Raw genomic sequence first — 18,367 nt, 5'->3', positions numbered from 1 at the left:
GAAACAAAAAAGATGATCAAATAGGAAATGCCACTATTTATACATTAAATGAGGTCTATGTAACAAGAAGAAAATGTTATTACATGCTTTGTCATTAATAAAAATATTACATGACTGCCCTTTTAATGAGTTTCAAATCTATAATACATTAAGTAACACATATTCCTAAATATGAGGCAAGTTTTTCCCAAAAGTGTCCATTAGAAAAGAAGGTATTTTTTACACTTGAATCCTTAAAGAGTCCTTCATATTATGAGAAGGTGCTTCCTTTTGAACAACAAAATGCTATTTGGAAAAGGCGTATTAGTCTGATAATACTTTATCATACTAGTTTTAGAGGCAAATAGAGGTCACAAATATATTTAAAACATTTTAGCACTGAATGTTCTGTTTTTTTGTCTTTTTTTTTTTTTTTTTTTGCCCATTTCTTGGGCTGCTCCTGTGGTATATGGGAGGTTCCCAGGCTAGGGGTCTAATTGGAGCTGTAGCTGCCAGCCTACTCCAGAGCCACAGCAACGTGGGATCCGAGCGGCATCTGCAACCTACACACAGCTCACGGCAATGCTGGATTGTTAACCCACTGAGCAAGGCCAGGGATCGAACCCGCAACCTCATGGTTCCCAGTCGGATTCGTTAACCACTGTGCCATGATGGGAACTCCCTGAATGTTCCTGTTAATTAACAGTTTTTTAAAAATCATTTTAGAAAACAACTTCTCAAGATCATAAACCATACAACATACACACACCTGTCCCAATAACATACAATCTGCCACCTACATCTCAATTTCCAGTAAAAGTTTCATACAAGGACTTCCATACAAGCTTAAATGTCTGGGTCTCAAACGTCTTGGACAGGTACATCTGTGTGTCTGAAATGTTATTTGCCAGATGATCCAGAAAGTGGTGGGCATGATGAAAAAAAAGGCTGATGTCAAAGACATACGTGAGATCTGAATAATCTGGTTCATGAAATACATTAAGGTTAAAGCACTATTTCTAAATCAAAATACAACTTTAACATTATGTGTACATATTTAACTATTTCCAATAAATGTCTAAAAACATATTTCAAGAAAGCAAAGAAAAACCAAACCAAACCAAACCTTTTTTTGTTGATCATCTCATGAAGAAAATGGAGGATGTATCAGTAGCACACAAGTGGGGTAAAGGAAAAAGAGGCGACCTCTCAGTTTGCTGTTATGCTCCTATCACACAATAATTGGCGTATACATTTGATTTAGACTCACCAAGAGTTTACTAGTCTAGGATCTTTTACACAGTTTAACCCTACACTAATCATTGCTATGGGAAGGTTACCTTTCGGGTAGATTTGGTCATGCCTTCTTCTGGTGATTATTATGTATGTGTTATGTGGGAATATTTTTGGTTGTTTGCTTGGTATAGCAGAGATACTGTGACATTAGCTTTTGTACAGTTACAAACACTACCGCTACCACCACTGGAATGTCTCAGTTCTAGAATAATCAGTTAAAAGACCTCCTTCTATTTTAGCCTATTGCTAACGGCTCATCTGCAAATAATGCAAAATTAAAGGCAAAAGATAATGAGGCTTCAAAAATTAAAAACAAAATATTAATAGCTGGCAGATCATAAGAATCCACCGTGATACGGTAAAGATTTAAGACAAAGGTGTATGTTTTTTGACCTATGAGATCCTAAAAGTTAAAACCAAATCTATACCCTCTGTCATCTGAATTTTACAAATGTTCACAGTATTTTGATATTGCCAATAGGCAGAAGTAATGATGAAAGCATAACCCAAAGTAACATAATACTTAGGTGGATATGAGTGTGTAAAAAATTAAGATAAATCAACAAAATATTTCTGAAGCCATTTCTCAATTCATTTTTAAGCATTTAAACTCCATCTTTTTCTCATTTTTTTATTATAGTATTTTTTAATTACTCAATTACATTTATTAAACTCCATTTTGTATATAAAATTAAAACCCTACAAAAATTGATTGCTTATATATGTAATCTAAAAAGTAAAACAGATGAATGAAATGTAATAAAACAGAAACAGAGTCAAAGATAGAGAGAAAAAAGTAGTGGTTAGCAGGGGGGGAGAGGGAATGGGGAGGGGTGAGGTAACGGTAGAGGACTAAGAGACAAACTACTACGTATAAAATAAATAAGAAACAAGGATGTATTGTACAACACAGGGAATATAGCCAATCTTTTATAACGATGTTAAATGGAGTATACTCTATAGAAATACTGAATGACTAGTTTGTACACAGGAAACTACTGTAATATTGTAAATCAACTATACCTCAATGAAAAAAGATACTACTCAGCAACAACTGAAAATAACTTGGTGAATATATAGACAGAATAGATATCAAAGTAAAACCATTTAGTGTAAAAAGCAAGTCTCAGAATAATGAGCTCAATTATTAAAAAAAGGTGTTATGTATATACAAATATACCTGGATACATATAAACACATATAAAGTTAATAAAAAATTCTACAAAGATTAAAACAAAAACCCCCAAATTGGAAATAATCAAACACAAACACAAATGGCCATGGATCCTGGCATTTAAGGAAGAAAAGGCTTCCGAGTGGGTAAAAAATGTCAAATTTTATATATAACTACTTATAGGTAAACTCCTCCACCAATAAATAGCCAATTAAGGATCGTGAAAACTGACCCTTGGTGGAAATCTTCAAACTCTTGGTTAGGAACTTTTTAAAGGTCCCACTGTTTCGAAGCTGGCGTATCTCTATTGCAGTATCATAATGTGTATTCTCCAGTACCCATTAAACAAAGGTAAAGGGACCTGTCACGGTGAACAAAGATTCCTGCATTTGTCAGACGCCCCACAGGAGGTCATCGATCTCTTGAAAACGGCTCAGAGCTGCTCTGTAAGAGCTCTCCAAGGATGAAGAAAAACACCCTCAGAGGTTAAGCTCTATGTTCTATGCAGTTTTAAGACTGATTTTATTTGTACCTTCAATAACAATGTACTTTGAGGTCCACTGTTTCTTAAAAGTTGTAAGCAGACTTTTTCTCCTGATGCTAATAACATGTTCTTTAAAATCAAATTCCTCTGTGTAGAAACGAAGAAGTCCCAACCACAGCTGCCCAACAGATTCTGTATTTTTTCCATATTCTGGCCAATAGGTGGGCTAGAAATAGAAGGAACAAGAGATGTCATGCTCTATAGTGAAGTGTTAATATTAATAGGCATTCATATCTTAGGGAGTAAATTTGGATTTATCTTCGTTAACTAGAGTTTAAATACATAAAAATACAATTATATAATTTTTCTTCTATATTTTAAAATATCATTTACATGTGTTTCTTGATTTCTACTCTATGACTTGGAGATAGAATGAGCTCAGGGTTTTAAATGTCAAACCTCAGAATGTATGTTTGTGGAAGAATCTGGAAATTACTTTTAAGAGCCTTGGTGACATCTGGTTATTGTATCTCTGTAACTCTAAAGTCTTCCCAAACTCTACAAAATCACAGAGCAAATATTTGTTCACTTGGAATAAAGTTACCCAAGCATTTGGAGTTATGCGGCATTAAAGAAATCCTAGATATAGTCCCTACAAACTCACCTGGCTTAAAAAAATGTTTTCAATTTCAAAGGAATAGTCTGTACACGCTAGTTTTTTTTGGTGTGTGTGTGTGTTTTTTTTACTATCATAATATAAATAAATATAACAAGTGATAATATAATTGTTCACCATCTACACTACAGCATAGTACAGCTAACTTTCAGTCAAGGATGTAAAAAATCTTTACTATTAAAATACGTACCAGTTCATCTATTTGATCAAAAAAATAAATATTCCAGCCATCAACAAATATTTCAGGTTTCTTTTCACCTTTGTATATCTGAAATTAATTTTTAAACTATTAGTATGGATTACAAACTTAAGGCATTGATACAAAAACTTGTAGGAAAATAGTAAAAAAATTAACTACAGAACCACAGAAATTTAGAGAAGGAAGAGGGCTCAAAGATCACCCAGCTCTTACTGATGAGAAATACAATTTCTTTTACTAATACCTCTTGAAGGACAGGAATGACTGGTGGATTCCTCTGCTGGAGGAAATATAGCACCATAAGCGTGTATGCATATGATGATAAGCTGCCTCTAGATGCATCACCGATATCGCACATCTGGAGGGAAGGAAAAGGAGGAACAAAGGAAGGATCACCAGTGTTTTCTGCTACACTGGTGGTTATTCTATTTCACTAAGAGTATGATACCACAGGGCACTAATATGAAAATTACGTTTTTCAAATGCGAAAATATGCCAAGGAAATGAAGTAGACCCATCCAAAAAAAAAAAAATTCAAATCATAACAAAACAGACCTCAACAAAGCAGTAGAACCATCAGCCACAAGCAATACTAGGTTACCATGTAAAATTTTAAGACAACAAAATTTCAGCCTGTTGAGTGGGGCTTCTCAAATAGTTAAAAGAAGCATTTGACGCAGCTATGATTCTTTAAAAATACAGATTTATGTTTTTTTTTTTAAATTGAAGTATAGTTGATTTACAATATATATTAGTTTCCTGTGTACAAAAGAGTGATTCAACACTTTTACAAATTATAATCCAGGCAACACACTCACCTTTGTAAATACTTTCATGGTGTAGCACAAATATTTCACTCTGGGATCAATGGCTGAATAAGCAGATAAGAGCCTTGTGTTATGAAGGGCCTGTTAAAAGGGAAATTATACTATAAGGCTACCAATTAGAAGAAAACGTTTTAAGCTGGAATATTCTGAAAAGGTTTGCACGGTAATTCATTTTAGGATGAAGACATTTAGACTGAAACTAATATTTTTTTCCCTAAAGACAAGCTTTATTAACTTACTAGATAATAATTAAGAATTACAAACATCTGATCTCAAGATTCCTTAGTCTAAACATTCCTAGAAAACAAAAAGCTATTAAAATAATTAGTTCTTTTAGTCAGTGTAAGATCCCCTGCCCTAATTATTCAAATTAAATGTCCTGAGGTGCCAGAGAGATCCCATAAAGGCCTGAAGCAAATCAAATATGAGACTAAAGACTAGACACACACACACACACACACACTTTCTCTCTCAAATTAAAACAAAGTTCAAGCCAAACAAAAAGCAGCTGCCAGAGTTCCTGCTGTAGTACAATGGGATCAGTGGCATCTCTGCAGCACCAGGACTCAGGTTTGATCCCAGGCCTGGCACAGAATCCAGCGCTGCTCGTTGCTGCAGCTGAACATAGATTACAACTGTGGCTCAGATCTGATCCCTGGCCAGGGAACTCTATTTGCTGTGGGGTGTTCCCCCCACCCCCACCCCACGCAAAGCATCTGCCACTCTAACTTTATTTTATCTAATTTTTAAATTTTTTATCTATTTTTATTTTTTTTCCTATTAGGGCCCCACCCACAGCATATGGAAATTCCCAGGCTATGGATCAAATCAGAGCTACAGCTACTGGCCTACGCCACAGCCACAGCCAAGCTGCACCAGCCACAGGCAAGCTACATGGCAGCTCACAGCAACACCAGATCCTTGACCCACTGAGGAAGGCCAGGGATCAAACCCTCACCCTCATGGATACTAGTTGGGTTCGCTACTGCTGAGTCACAATGGGAACTCCTCTGCCTTCGTTTTAAATGAATACTAATATGAACTCAACTCTGTGTTATATCCCCAGCCTCCAAACACTGCCAGACACTTAGCAAGCATGCACAAATAACTCTTCAAAGAATGAATAGGATGAAAGGAATGGCTTAATTTTACTTAAAGATTGCGTAAATTAAGAGATACTTAGGAAACGAATCTGAATAGGAACCATGAGGATGTGGGTTCGATTCCTGGCCTGATTCAGTGGATTAAGGATCCAGCATTGCTGTGAGCTGTGCTGTAGGTCACAGATGTGGCTTGGATGTGGTGTTGCTGTGGCTGTGGTGTAGGCTGTCAATTGCCGCTCTGATTCGACCCCTAGCCAAGGAACCTCCATATGCCATGGGTGCAGCCCTAAAAAGCAAAGAAAAAAATAAAAATAAAGAGATACTTGTTTCCCTTAATCTCCCCGAAGTAAAAAAAAAATCTAGAGAAAATCTTACCAATGTGTTATACAAACTGATGTCCACTTCGAGACCACTCCTCAAATGGAAGAACTTCACAATTGGCACCTTTGCTGTTGTAATAGGCAAGATGTTTCTCAGCCCTAGGTTGGGAAATCGGAAAGTATCATTAAATACAGCAGCCGGGGATATACATTGCTCTTCCATTAATGTTCCAACACAAAGTGATGTAAACCTGGCTTTGGCTGGTTTCACTGAATCACTAACATTAGTCCAAGAATTCTCTGTTACGAATAAACATCTGGGAAGACTCTTCCGGCAAAGTTTACATTTGTTAAACACATCAGTATCTCAAGTACAAGAATCAACAAGACAGCCACTGCCTTTTAGGAACTCAATGGATCATGTGCACATGTAGGGGGTTCTCAGTCTGATCAACACCAAAACAGAGGAAACTACCAGAGTCTGGACTGACCCCACTCAGTCTCTCCATATGACTATACCTCCAGATGTGGAGAAAAATCATCTGAATCCTTAAAACAAGTTACTCACCATAGAACTAGAGGTAAGAAAGGAATCAACTTCAACAGGAGAGAAGGGAATGGCCTGAGCAAGGCTTTGAAAAAGAAGAGGCAAATAAAGAGAAGGCTGGGGAGATTTATTTATCAGGAAAGGAGAACTGCACATGGAATATGCCTAAAACAGAATGGTATATTTAGGAACTTCCATGAATTGTGCAGGTTACAGAGTGGACTTGAGAGAAAGAAATAATGAGTGATAGAGGATACGGTCAAAACTGCGAAGAACCCAAATAGAGAACATACATCCTCAGAGACCAAGAAACACCAATGAACGGGGATAAGTTGGGGAAAATCACTGAGCACATCTATTTAGACAAAGCCCCTGGCATTGGACAGACTGGAGGCACCACCTGAAAGAGAGACTGGGTGCCTAGTATAAAAACTGACCTGGGGGAGTTCTCGTCATGGCTCAGTGGTTAATGAATCCGACTAGTATTCATGAGGATATAGGTTCGATTCCTGGCCTCACTCAGTGGGTTAAGCATCTGGTGTTGCTGTGAGCTGTGGTGCAGGTTGCAGATGCAGCTCGGATTCTGCATGGCTCTGGCTGTGGTGTAGGCTGGCAGCTACAGCTCCAATTTGACCCCTAGCCTGGGAACGTCCGTATGCTGCAGGTGTGGCCCTAAAAAAAAAAACCTGAGCTGGGCCTCATCTATCATGGTGGCACGGGAATGCAGAGAAGCAGGAAGACATGTTTGAGAGCATCTATATAAGTGGATGGGTTGGGGAAGCAGAAGTAGGGGTGATGAGGGAGAAGGGCTGTGACAGTAAGACCCTTTCTGGGTACCTAGATCCCTTTACAAACATGACCTCCTAAGGCCATTCACCCTGACGCAACAGATAAGGAAACTGAGACCCAGAGAAATGAACTTGCTTAGGCACATGCAGTTGGTGAATTGTGGAGCTGGGATTCAAATCTAGGTATCGCAGATTCTAAACTGCTACTGAACCTGGTCTAGGACAGACTAATTAGATAGCAGAGGGAAATGTGACTTATACCATTTTTACTACTTTCCTTTAAGGCTGAAATGATTTCAATAGCATAAGTTAAAACCTAGCTCAATATTAAATCACAGTCATGACAGCTCAGCAATTTAATTTTGTTGCCTGATCTTCACAAATTAAAAAAAAGAAGCATGTGATCTTTAGAGATAAAATTTCCAAAATGCTTATTTCAATGACCAAAAAAAGTATATTGATGCCCATTTAAAAAAAATAACTGATGCTTTAGGTAATTTTCAATAGGAATAAACCAAAATTAAGATTTTCCATCCTATTATTTATATAATATGGTACACTCTTTAAACCGGAAAAAAAAAAAAATGCAAAGAAAAGGGGCACTTAAGGTACCTACTTATGTGTGTGTGTGTGCATGTCCATGCTGTGAATTTAAGTCTACTCTTGACTAAGATATAAGAAAGCTTTTCATGGGTGGCCCATGGATTTTAAGTTCCATAAAGGCAAGGACCATATCATGCTTACTTTCATTCTCAACACAGCACAGAAGTTTCATGAACCACATTTTAAAAGAAGACTCTCACTGTTGATAGCATCCATGGCTGCCTCCAACAGAGGCAGAAGAATGTGTTAATGGTATTTCAGCTCTGTGCACAATTTATAAAACCTATATATTTTACAGCTATAAATACTTCAGGGTCACACAAAGAGCTTGTGGAATAGCTTCTAGTACAATCCATCACCCTAGGCCATGGTGCTTTTCACTACACATTGCTGCTAGCAACCCCTACACTTTTGATTAACGCAATGCTAAGGCAAAAACCACTCCCCAAATTTCTTATGTGTAAGGTATGTACTCTGTCTTGAAATAAAACGGACTGAGGCGTGCACACAAATTATAACCTCAGATTTTCATACTTAATCACACAAGCTTTTTGAAAGACACCAATACCATAAACATGCTGTATGAGGCACTACACTGTTTCATTAGTATTAGTAAATTCTAAGTATGTAAAACACAAATAAAAAAGACAAAAATATTTTTCAGAAGACGTTTACCTGAATGTTTCTTGAGGACTCTTGCCAATTCTTCAATAGTTCTTACACAGTCCAAGCCCTGTAACAAAAATGGCACAGACTACTAAATCAAAACTGGAAGACATAACACAACACTGTAAATCAATTGTACTTTAATAAAATTTAAAAAAAGAAAAGAAAAAAAAGACAGGTTTCTAATCCAGTTATAGTTTCTATTCCAGAAATAATGATACTAACTTCAGCTTGTTCTATATACATTTTTTCCTTTTAGGTGAACATCAGTCTGCATTCATAGGCACATCCTAAGAATATGGAAACTCTCCATACATCCTACTTACTAACTGTTCTTAGAAGCACAGGAAAGGCTGAAATCAGAGTCCTAGAAGAGTCTCTGAACTGGTGAGAATGTCCATTTTTTCCCTTTATGTAACTGTGTCACTCAGAAGTACTCCATGTGACACAACCAACAAGAGGGAGCGTCTGTAGCCTGTCTTATTCATTCTGGGTAGACTTTCATTACAGTTCAATTAAGACCAGATGAATTGCTGTGGAGAGTGATTAAGCCCAGATTACTCCTCTACAGGACTAGTCAAAAATATAATGCAGGGAGTTCCCGTCGTGGTGCAGCAGAAACGAATCTGACTAGCAACCATGAGGTTGTGGGTTCGATCCCAGGCCTCGCTCAGTGGGTTAAGGATCTGGCATTGCTGTGGGCTGTGGTGCAGGTTGCAGACGTGGCTCGGATCCCGCGTTGCTATGGCTCTGGCATAGGCTGGCAAGCTACAGCTTCGATCAGACCCCTAGCCAAGGACCCTCCATATGCCTCGGGTGTGGCCCTCAAAAAGACAAAAGACAAAAGACAAAAAAAAAAAAAAAAAAGCACAAAAAGAAAGTCATACAGCAAATATGAATAATATTTCAAATATTTAAAAACCTGTGTACTCACCTTTTCAACATTAGGCCCTTTTGATGCTTATTACCTCCCAGAATACATTCAGAATATTATTTTAGAAGTGCCCTCAAAACTAGTTTATTCATCATGTAAAAATTCAATCTCAACGATGAATATTCAGGTCATTCCATGTATTGGACCTAATCTTGCTTATCTACATTATTCACCAAAGTCATGCTGAATAAATGGCAATTTTCCCAAATCAGATATATCCTCAAAGGACAAAGACTTGAAACTCATAAAAGGCTGAAAAAACCTGAACAAAAGCTGCATCATTCAAGTAGATACCATTTGGACTGTTTTTAAAAATAATAAAGGGTAGGGATTCAGTACTACTCAGACTTTTTACCTTTTCCCAGTATTATATATATACATGGGGGGGGCGGCGAGAGAGAGAGAGAGAGAGAGAGAGAGAGAGAGAGAGAGCGTGCGCGCGCACGAGCGAAAGCAAGAGCTCACGTGCTTTTTAGGGCCATATCCGCAGCATATGGAGGTTCATGGGTCGAACTGGAGCTACAGCTGCCAGTCTCTGCCACAGCCACAGCAACTTGGGATCTGATCCAAGTCTATGACCTACACCACAGCTCAAAGCAATGCTGGCCAGATCCTTAACCCACTGGGCGAGGCCAGGGATCGAACCTATATCCTCATGGATACTAGTTGGATTCATTTTTGCTGCGCCACAACAGGAACTCCCTATATTTTATACTTTAAAAATGCCTTGATATCTATCAGAGCCAGAAAACCTTCTCTGCTTTGCAGGCCCCAAGGCTGGTGGCAAGGACTCAACCCTGAAGTTAGAGTGAAAGTAGATGGAGACAATACACAGATGAAGGGGTGTGGTTGTGTGCCAATAACACTGCTATGTACAAAACAGGCAGTGGCCAGTGAGCTAATTCCTGACACACATGATCGATGCTGATGTGCACAACAACCTCCAGAGGCAAGAGGCTCTCATTTCTGTATTAGAGATTATCCACGGAAGGCCACACGTAGGAGAGATGAAACCAAGTCTGTTTCGGATCCAGTTTAACACTCTTTTATCATTGTGCCACACGGCCTGCATGCTAAAAAACTTTATGAAGCCCTTACGTGGCTGTATTTATGCACCTGAGCCTGTCTTATCAGCCGTGCCAATGGGACACTGGAGAGGCTGGTTTGGCTTTCTAGAATTCCCAGATGTCACTTTCAAATCCACTCTGCATTCTAGGTTGCAAGGCAGAAGTCTTTCTACTCCTCATGTTCACCTCTAAACCTTCAATGTATTTGCCAGATTGTGCCTAATGGCCTACTTCATATGATATGCCCTGATAAACTTGGAAAATACCATGCTATACTGTCAGTCAAGACCGTCAAATCACGCTGCTGCAGCAAATGGAAGTACTGTGATCACTGTACCTCAGCAGTTTCCAGTCCATTAATTGTCATACAGACATCGAGGTCACTCTGTTTGAACCCAAATCCATTTTTGGAGGAGCCAAACAAGCTCAATTTAGTTCCTGTTGGGGAGATAGGAAAAGTAACAAATAATTACCTGAGTGCATTCCCTTTTCTGATCAAAATGACCCTCTCGTGAATTAAAAGTCCCCAGTTGTTAGCTGCCCTACAGTAATCTAATTATAGTTGTTCTTTTATTAACTAGTCATTTATTATAAGTTATTTTCTCACAAAATCTACTATAAATAAATACAAGCTATAGAAGACATGAAAGATGATCGAATGCCACTTTCTTCTTAAATGTAAGGGCATTTCAAGGAAAATGTGGATCACCTCAGCATATTTAGTAACAAAATTTACTACTTTCTCAATAAATTTACTTTTTAGAGGTGTGAACATTAACCCTAAACAAAGTACTGACTACATGAAGTTCACTTGGGGCATCTGCTAAGAGAAATACTCCTCTGCAACTGTCTTTTTCGTTGGCAAACTGGGATTGGCAGACCAAACACCATCCTAAGGATATCACAAAACAACAGAAGCTCTGCCTCCACCATCACCATAAGAGTACTTTCTCATTCTCAAACTTAATGTGCTCTTTCTGAAGGAAAATCACACTGCCTTTCTTAAAGGTAAAAAATTATTTACCTGGAAATTCTTGTCTTATGAAATTTTCTAGGTTTTGCCGAATATGTTCACGAGCCTGATCTTCTAAAATAGTTGGAGAAAAATCCTCTGTGTAAAATAAATAGATACATTCAGAAACAAAGATTGTTCTCTTTCTCTGAAGAATTGTATTTTTAAATAAAAACACTTAACAAGCTTGCAAAAAAAAGAGAGCAAAAAAGAAAACCCTAAATTGTTTGTATCTTCTTGGTAGACAGCATTAAGCGATATAAAATAAAGATGCCTTTTTGAAAGAGTCTATCACCAAGAACTGCCCCTGAGATACAAACTAGTCTGAACTAAGGTTTTGCTCCTGGGGTTCAGAGACCCAGAGCCCTATGAAGGCAGCCTGCAGGGAACTACTCTACCCCAGAGGGTGAACATGACATTTTGTAAGCTGTGTGAGGAGAACCGACAATTCCCTTTCATAGCTTATCATCTCCAAAGAGGTTTAAAAAAGAAATCCCTGATTACAAACAAGTTTCTCCAGGCAAAGACAACTCAAGACGCAGCAGTGTGATGCAGCACATCCTCCCGCTCTAAGCAGCTGCATACCTCTCCATCCAATGCTTTCCCCTACGGAACTTTAAATCCTTATACCAACACTTCCCCAAACTGGTGTTCCTTAAAGGGCTATTATAAGCATTACTAATTAGTGTTCATTAAAAAGTGGTCTATGCTCAAATTTTGGAAATGCTGAAGAGCTAAGTCAGTTATTCACCATAACATTTCTTAGAAGCCTTTATTATGTTATCGTGCCCTGAAAATCTCTAAGGGAGGGGGCGGAATGTAGAGCTATTCTGTGTAACCTGTGGAATGCTTCTTGCTATGAAGTACTACGAATGGCAAGGATCTAGAAAAACATTTCAAGGGATACCAGTTGGGAAATGATAGTATTCCAGTCTTAAAAGACACCCCTCCCCCACCTTTCTCTAACAACTATTTATCTCAAGTCCCAAGTGGAACAGGATCCACGGCGCACTGTGGAGAATGGAAAAGACAGCCTCTATAATGAAGCCAGTGAGTTAGCGATTCGGATGACTCGTGAGAAGATGTCACTGTAATATTGCGACAAAATAAAAGAAACGTTAATTCACTTACTGTAACACTGAATGCAAACTTGATCTAAGATATTTGAAAACTTGGGTGTTAATGGTGGCAAAGGCTCCAGCTGGATTCTTTTGAAGTCTTCAGGACAGTCCTTCTTTAGATGACCCTCTCGTTTGCATAAACTGCATACTACTGTAGGAGACTGCAGGAAGACGGCATAGCAAAAGAAGAATTAAAACTTTGTCAAGTAAAGGAGTTTTTTTGTTCGTTTCTGCTTTTTAGGGCTGCACTTGCATATGGAAGTTCTCAGGCTAGGGGCTGAATCAGAGCTGCAGCTGCCGGCCTATGTCAGAGCCAGCCTCTCCAGATCCGAGCTGCGTCTGTGACTTAACGCTACAGCTCACAGCAACGCCGGATCCTTAACGCACTGAGTGAGGCCAGGGATCGAATCCACATCCTCACCAATGCTAGCTGGGTTCTTAACCCACTAAGCCATAATGGAAACTCCCAAAATAAAGGAGTTTTGAATCTCTTTTCCAAAGTGCACATTCTATTCCTCACATTTCAAAAGGGTGAAAATAGAATGTGTGGCCACTCCAAACTATCTGAGATGGGGAAAAAGGCAGGTATTTTCACTACCAATAGCATTCCTTTTCTCCTCTGCAAATTCCCAAGATGCTAAGAAGGGAAGTGGACCTAGCGGTTGCACTGGAGTGAAAGACCACCTTATTAGCAACTACCAGAACAGGGAGAGTTCTGTCTAATATACACAAACTGAAATCACATGCATTAAAAGTGCTTCAAGTCTCCTAGTCCCATGCCTAGGAGTGGCACCGATTACCTTGCCTTTGGTGAAGGTGAGTTTACTAAATTCGTAGAAAAAATCAGACTGATCCACAGTTGACTTTTCCTCACAGACATTTTCTTCTTTGAGGCTGATTTTACTCAGTTCCACTAGGAGATCTCCGTCCACATGTTTCCCACCTTCTTGCAAGCCTTCGCAGCTAGCAGACCCTCCTATTTCCTCTTCCTCTTCAGATAGGGCGTCCTCCTCCCCTGACCCAGTGTAGGTATTGTCTAACTCATCTTCATTTGCAATGTCATCCTCATCTCCCCTTTGGGAAATGGAGAGCCTGGGTTCTTCCTCTTCCTCCTCCTCTTCGTCCTCCTCTTCTTCGTCAGAGTGAGTGATTCCTGAGGTCTGGTCCTGTCCTGAAGGGGTAAAGTGGCTTAGGGTGTCTTCGAGTTCATTAGCACCTTCTGTGCTTTCCTCATCAACATCAGCTTTGTCATCTAAAGTCGCAAACTCCTTGCACTCTTTGGCTGTAGCATTTTCGAAGCCTTCTAAACCCAAAGTGCCATCTGTCTCATTATTTCCTGTGCTGCCACTGGCGGTAAGCTCTCCAGCTTCGCCACCACTTAATGACTGACGGTCAGTACTCAAAGGATGCTTGCCCTCCTTTCCATTTTCTTCTTTCTCATTTTTACTTCTTGTTTCTTGACGTGGTACTTTAACATCCTCACGGTCATCGCAACTGACCTCTGCCTTGACACAGTCTGCGTTTTCCAGGTGGGTTCTGATGTAGGGGTTCCCCGTTTCCCCTGTACACGGGCTTTCAAAATTCTCTGCAGTCTCCTTAAGAGGGAGTGGCTGTACCTTGCAGGTGTTTGTGGTGCAATTGGCAGCACCAGGACCTTGAGCCAAAACTGAGTTCTTGAGCTTGTCACCTTTGGCTTGTACACCTGGATCATGCTTTGCTACTTCTTTAGAACGTTCAGAGGTGCAGGTAACAGTGTTCAGTGGCTTTGGAAGGCTGGATTTTGTAATTTTATGTGGAAGAGCAAAATATTTATACGTTGTCCTTAAACAATGAAGAATAAATTCAAACACAGGCTGACTATTCAGGGTCCTTGCCACATTTCTTTTAACAGAGTAGGGATCTGCAATGAAAAAAAAGAAATCACCACTTCATACAGTTCTCTTTCGTGTTTTTAAAATCAGACTGCTATAAACAAAGACAACAAATTAGCAACAGAAAATTTTACCATGTATCTTGTATGCTTTTTTAAAAAACTGGGGATGGGGAGGAAGAAGATAAGGTTTCAAAACAAAAAGAAAAAGAAGTTTTCTTAAACATCTGCTCTAGGAAGAGAACCCATTCTGTTCGCAACCAGTACCCCTTCCCTGTTCTGTTCTGTGACTGGGGAGGTGGAAAAAGACATCACTGGTGTGGCTCTCATGCCCTGGGGAAGTGAGGGCTTCCCGCCAGGCTCTGCTGAGTGCTCTGCCTCCCCACTCAGCCAGGCCCTAGGGTGTGTAGAGCTTACCTCCACTCTTCTGCCCTGGGAAGCCCCATCACTGAACTGGCTGGACTGAATTCAGGGGCGAGAGGGAGGCACCAGGAGGAGACACCACTTCTCTCAATCTTTTCTCCTCCCCTAGAACTCCAGCAGGTTAGGCAATTGGCCAGAAGAGCTGAGCCACAGAAACTGCAGGGGAGGGTTTAAAAATGTGAGATCCCCATGACGGAACACAGAATTTATGCAAAATGCAAAAAAAAGCCCCTCTTATGCAATACGAAGCTTGAAAAAAAATCAAGCAAAAATAAGAGAATTCCATTTAGGAGGTTCTTTAAATTATTTGAAGGAGGAGAATTAAGATTTCTAGAGGGGTTTCCACCTCCTGATTTTGCAAAACTGAGAAGAACCAGTCCACTTAAGGAAGTCTACAGGGCACACCAGCATGTCTTTCATACAATGGCTTCAGTCAAATGAGGCTTAACTCATGTAAGAGTTTAGTGCTTTTTTAACAGAAAAGATGTTTTTATGAATAAGTTCTAAATGTTATTGCAGATATTCCAAAAATAACTATCCTTTCCCTCTATGGAGAGGAATCCAACAAAGAATGCTATTTTTCATGAGAAAAAGTATTTTCTTCAACCTCTGTAAAGCTAAACAACATCAAAAACAATCAATGCAAGGATGGAATCTAAACATCCAGAAATGAGAACAGTCAAGAGGAAAGGGAGATTTGCACATCACTTGGATAGCATTTAAGTTGTTTAAGCAATTTCCAAAGAAAATAAGGACCCAGCCAGCCATTCTTTTAGCTGCTTAAGTAACTAAGATGTTTTACTGCAGCACTTAAAAAAACCCAGGGTGAGCAAACTAGTCCCTTGGAATGACCCATGTAACACATGCAATATTTGAGCCACCTATTTCACTTGTGGGGTGAGGCCTACCTTACATTTAGGAGCTGAAAAAAGACTGAAATAAAAAGCATGCTGTTAGACTGATACCTTACAAAAAAGAAAAAAAAAAAAGGAATTAAAGATAAACATTTTGAAATACCTTCAATGGCAATGCGCTTTTTGGGCCAATCCTTTGATTCACGAGATACTGATTCTTTGACACGGATGCTTATTACTAAATCTGCCAAATTAAATTCTAAGGCATAGAATCGAAGTAATTCCACCCAGAGCTGCCCAACTGGTACTGAAGGCTGATGTTTTAAATCAAATGTTAATGATACCTATTAATTAAGCAAAGAGAAAATACAGTTATTTCCGATGTTGGTATAATCTGAAAAACTAGAGATCATTCAAGTATCAAATTAAAAAAATCTGAAAAACCTTAGCAAGAGTAGGCATTTGACAACCTATCTAGATAAATCCCATTCTAGGTTATATTTTGCTTGTGGGAAAATAGCTTTCCTTCACAGAATTCCTGGGATTAGAGTATGTTAAAATCTAGTCAGTATTGGAGGAATGGACAGGCAGTTTTCTGTACCCAGGCAGCACTCCTCATTTTGAAGTCTTAAGGGCAGGTGGAGAGAACTGCGCCCTGACTGCTATTACTCGCAGCACGGCGCTCTCCTGGTTCCTGCGGCTGGAGGACGCCTTTACACAGTTACACACAGAGGTGGGCGCCAACTAGAGATGTAGAGCCAAAGGAAAAACACTCCTCTCACTTGCTCTGAAAAAGCTACATTAAGTTCACTGGATCTGCCAGTGGCAACTGCTTTTTAAGTCAAATAAATAACTCTTGATATGAGAAATTAGTACAAGTTTTCCAGTCACAGACTCTTGACAGGTTGGGACATACTGGGATGTCACACAGTGGAGAGTGCATAGGACTTAGAAAAGAATGGGTTCAAATACTGGTTGTACCACTTCACAGATCTTAACTGCTCTGTGACTTAGCATCCTCAGTCTCAGACTGGCCGCTGTACAGCACAGTGGCTAAGAGAACTGACTTTGGAATGGGACACGCTCAGCTCGGACATCCAACTCTGCCAGGTACTAGCCGTGTCTGATCCTGGTGAAGGGATACCAGCTGTCTAAGACTCAGTTTCCTCATCTGAACAATGGGGATCACAGTACCCACCTCATAGGGTTGTTGGGAGGACTGAGTGAGAGAGTGTCTGTTAAGAGCTTAGCACAGTGCCTGGCACACATGTTCAAAAAATGGTCGCTATCATTATCTGCAGAGTAGGGATGAAACCACCTATAACACAGGATAGTTATGAGGATTAAATCAGAAACACGGGAAAGCATCTGGCAGATTGGTTGCTCTCTGTAATTTTTTCCATTTATAGTCTTTTTAAATACAAGAAATCCATATATCATCGAAACAATGTCACAACTGTCAGATACTCTTCAGAGGTAACCTAGTTCAACTCCCATATGCTACAAGAGAAGGAACTGAAGCCCCAAGAGTTTATGTGACTTGTCAAAGGTCCCAGTGTTTGTCAACGGCAGAACGGGAACCAAGTCACCCCATTCCCGTGCGCGCTGCTTCACCACACCAGGCAATTTTGACACTGTCCAGATCTCAGTTTCAGTGGCAGCATGATTAGCAGTCAAATGTAAAGTTAAGGTATTGAATTGGACTTGCAGCAACAGCTTTTCCTTCTAAGGTACAGAAATTTGTTTCCAATTGTGCTTTATTATACTAAGCTTCAAAACAAGTGGTATGGTTATTTTATTCATACCATAGATTTATTCACTAAATCTCAACTGCACAGGTTCTGTGAAATGAGATAAAGTCATCAGGTGGATTTATAAAAGCAAAACTGATTAAAAATGGAAGTTGTCTAGGTCCCCACACACTACAGTTGAGGACACAAAGAAAACCCCAGAAATGGAAAGCTGCATCAGATTTCACCTGTTTACCATAAGCCTTAGTCAGCAATACTAAGGATTTTTAAGCATCTCACTGAAATGACTTGATATCACAAACGTGGAACTTAAAAGACCTTTGCCAATATCTAGACTAGTGGTACTTAGCTGAGGGGTTTTTGGTTCTTCTTTTTTTTTCTTTTAATGTTGAGAATACTTTATTTTTTCAAATAAAATAAGAACTGCAGCTAGCATTCACTGAGTGCTTATCACATGCTTGGCACTGAGTTAAGCATTCCATAAATCAATGGCCCTAGGAGAGGGTACCAACATCTCCATTTATAGGTGAGGAAACTGGGGCACAGAAAGATTAAGTCACCTGCCCAAAGACACAGAGCTAGGAAGTGGGAGAGCTGGGATACAAGTTCCAATATTCTGGCTCCACAGCCTGTGCTCTTAGCCACTACTGGATACCCCAAACAGAAAACTGAT

The 18,367-nt window shown here is 39.5% G+C and overlaps 1 protein-coding gene across 10 annotated transcripts in view; it reads right to left on the bottom strand.

Annotated features, from left to right (window-relative positions):
• Positions 1 to 18,367, bottom strand: part of ZCCHC6 (zinc finger CCHC-type containing 6) — a 65,616-nt gene that overhangs the window by 19,264 nt on the left and 27,985 nt on the right. For 9 of the 10 annotated variants that reach the window (XM_013989710.2, XM_013989711.2, XM_003130637.4 and 6 more), the window contains 11 exons: positions 16,107 to 16,287; positions 13,597 to 14,696; positions 12,807 to 12,957; positions 11,688 to 11,774; positions 11,001 to 11,101; positions 8,672 to 8,729; positions 6,114 to 6,217; positions 4,627 to 4,716; positions 4,053 to 4,166; positions 3,800 to 3,877; positions 2,982 to 3,159 (listed from right to left, as the gene is read on the bottom strand). In XM_013989710.2, the coding sequence (XP_013845164.1) occupies positions 2,982 to 3,159; positions 3,800 to 3,877; positions 4,053 to 4,166; positions 4,627 to 4,716; positions 6,114 to 6,217; positions 8,672 to 8,729; positions 11,001 to 11,101; positions 11,688 to 11,774; positions 12,807 to 12,957; positions 13,597 to 14,696; positions 16,107 to 16,287 (2,242 nt within the window). Of the gene's footprint in view, positions 1 to 779; positions 2,811 to 2,981; positions 3,160 to 3,799; positions 3,878 to 4,052; positions 4,167 to 4,626; positions 4,717 to 6,113; positions 6,218 to 8,671; positions 8,730 to 11,000; positions 11,102 to 11,687; positions 11,775 to 12,806; positions 12,958 to 13,596; positions 14,697 to 16,106; positions 16,288 to 18,367 lie in introns of those variants that run through there. The other variant, XM_021064632.1, reaches the window with a different exon arrangement.

The sequence above is a fragment of the Sus scrofa genome, chromosome 10 (genome assembly GCF_000003025.6).
Source record: "Sus scrofa isolate TJ Tabasco breed Duroc chromosome 10, Sscrofa11.1, whole genome shotgun sequence".
Lineage (NCBI taxonomy): Eukaryota > Metazoa > Chordata > Mammalia > Artiodactyla > Suidae > Sus > Sus scrofa.
This window is presented reverse-complemented; position numbering and strand designations above follow the sequence as displayed.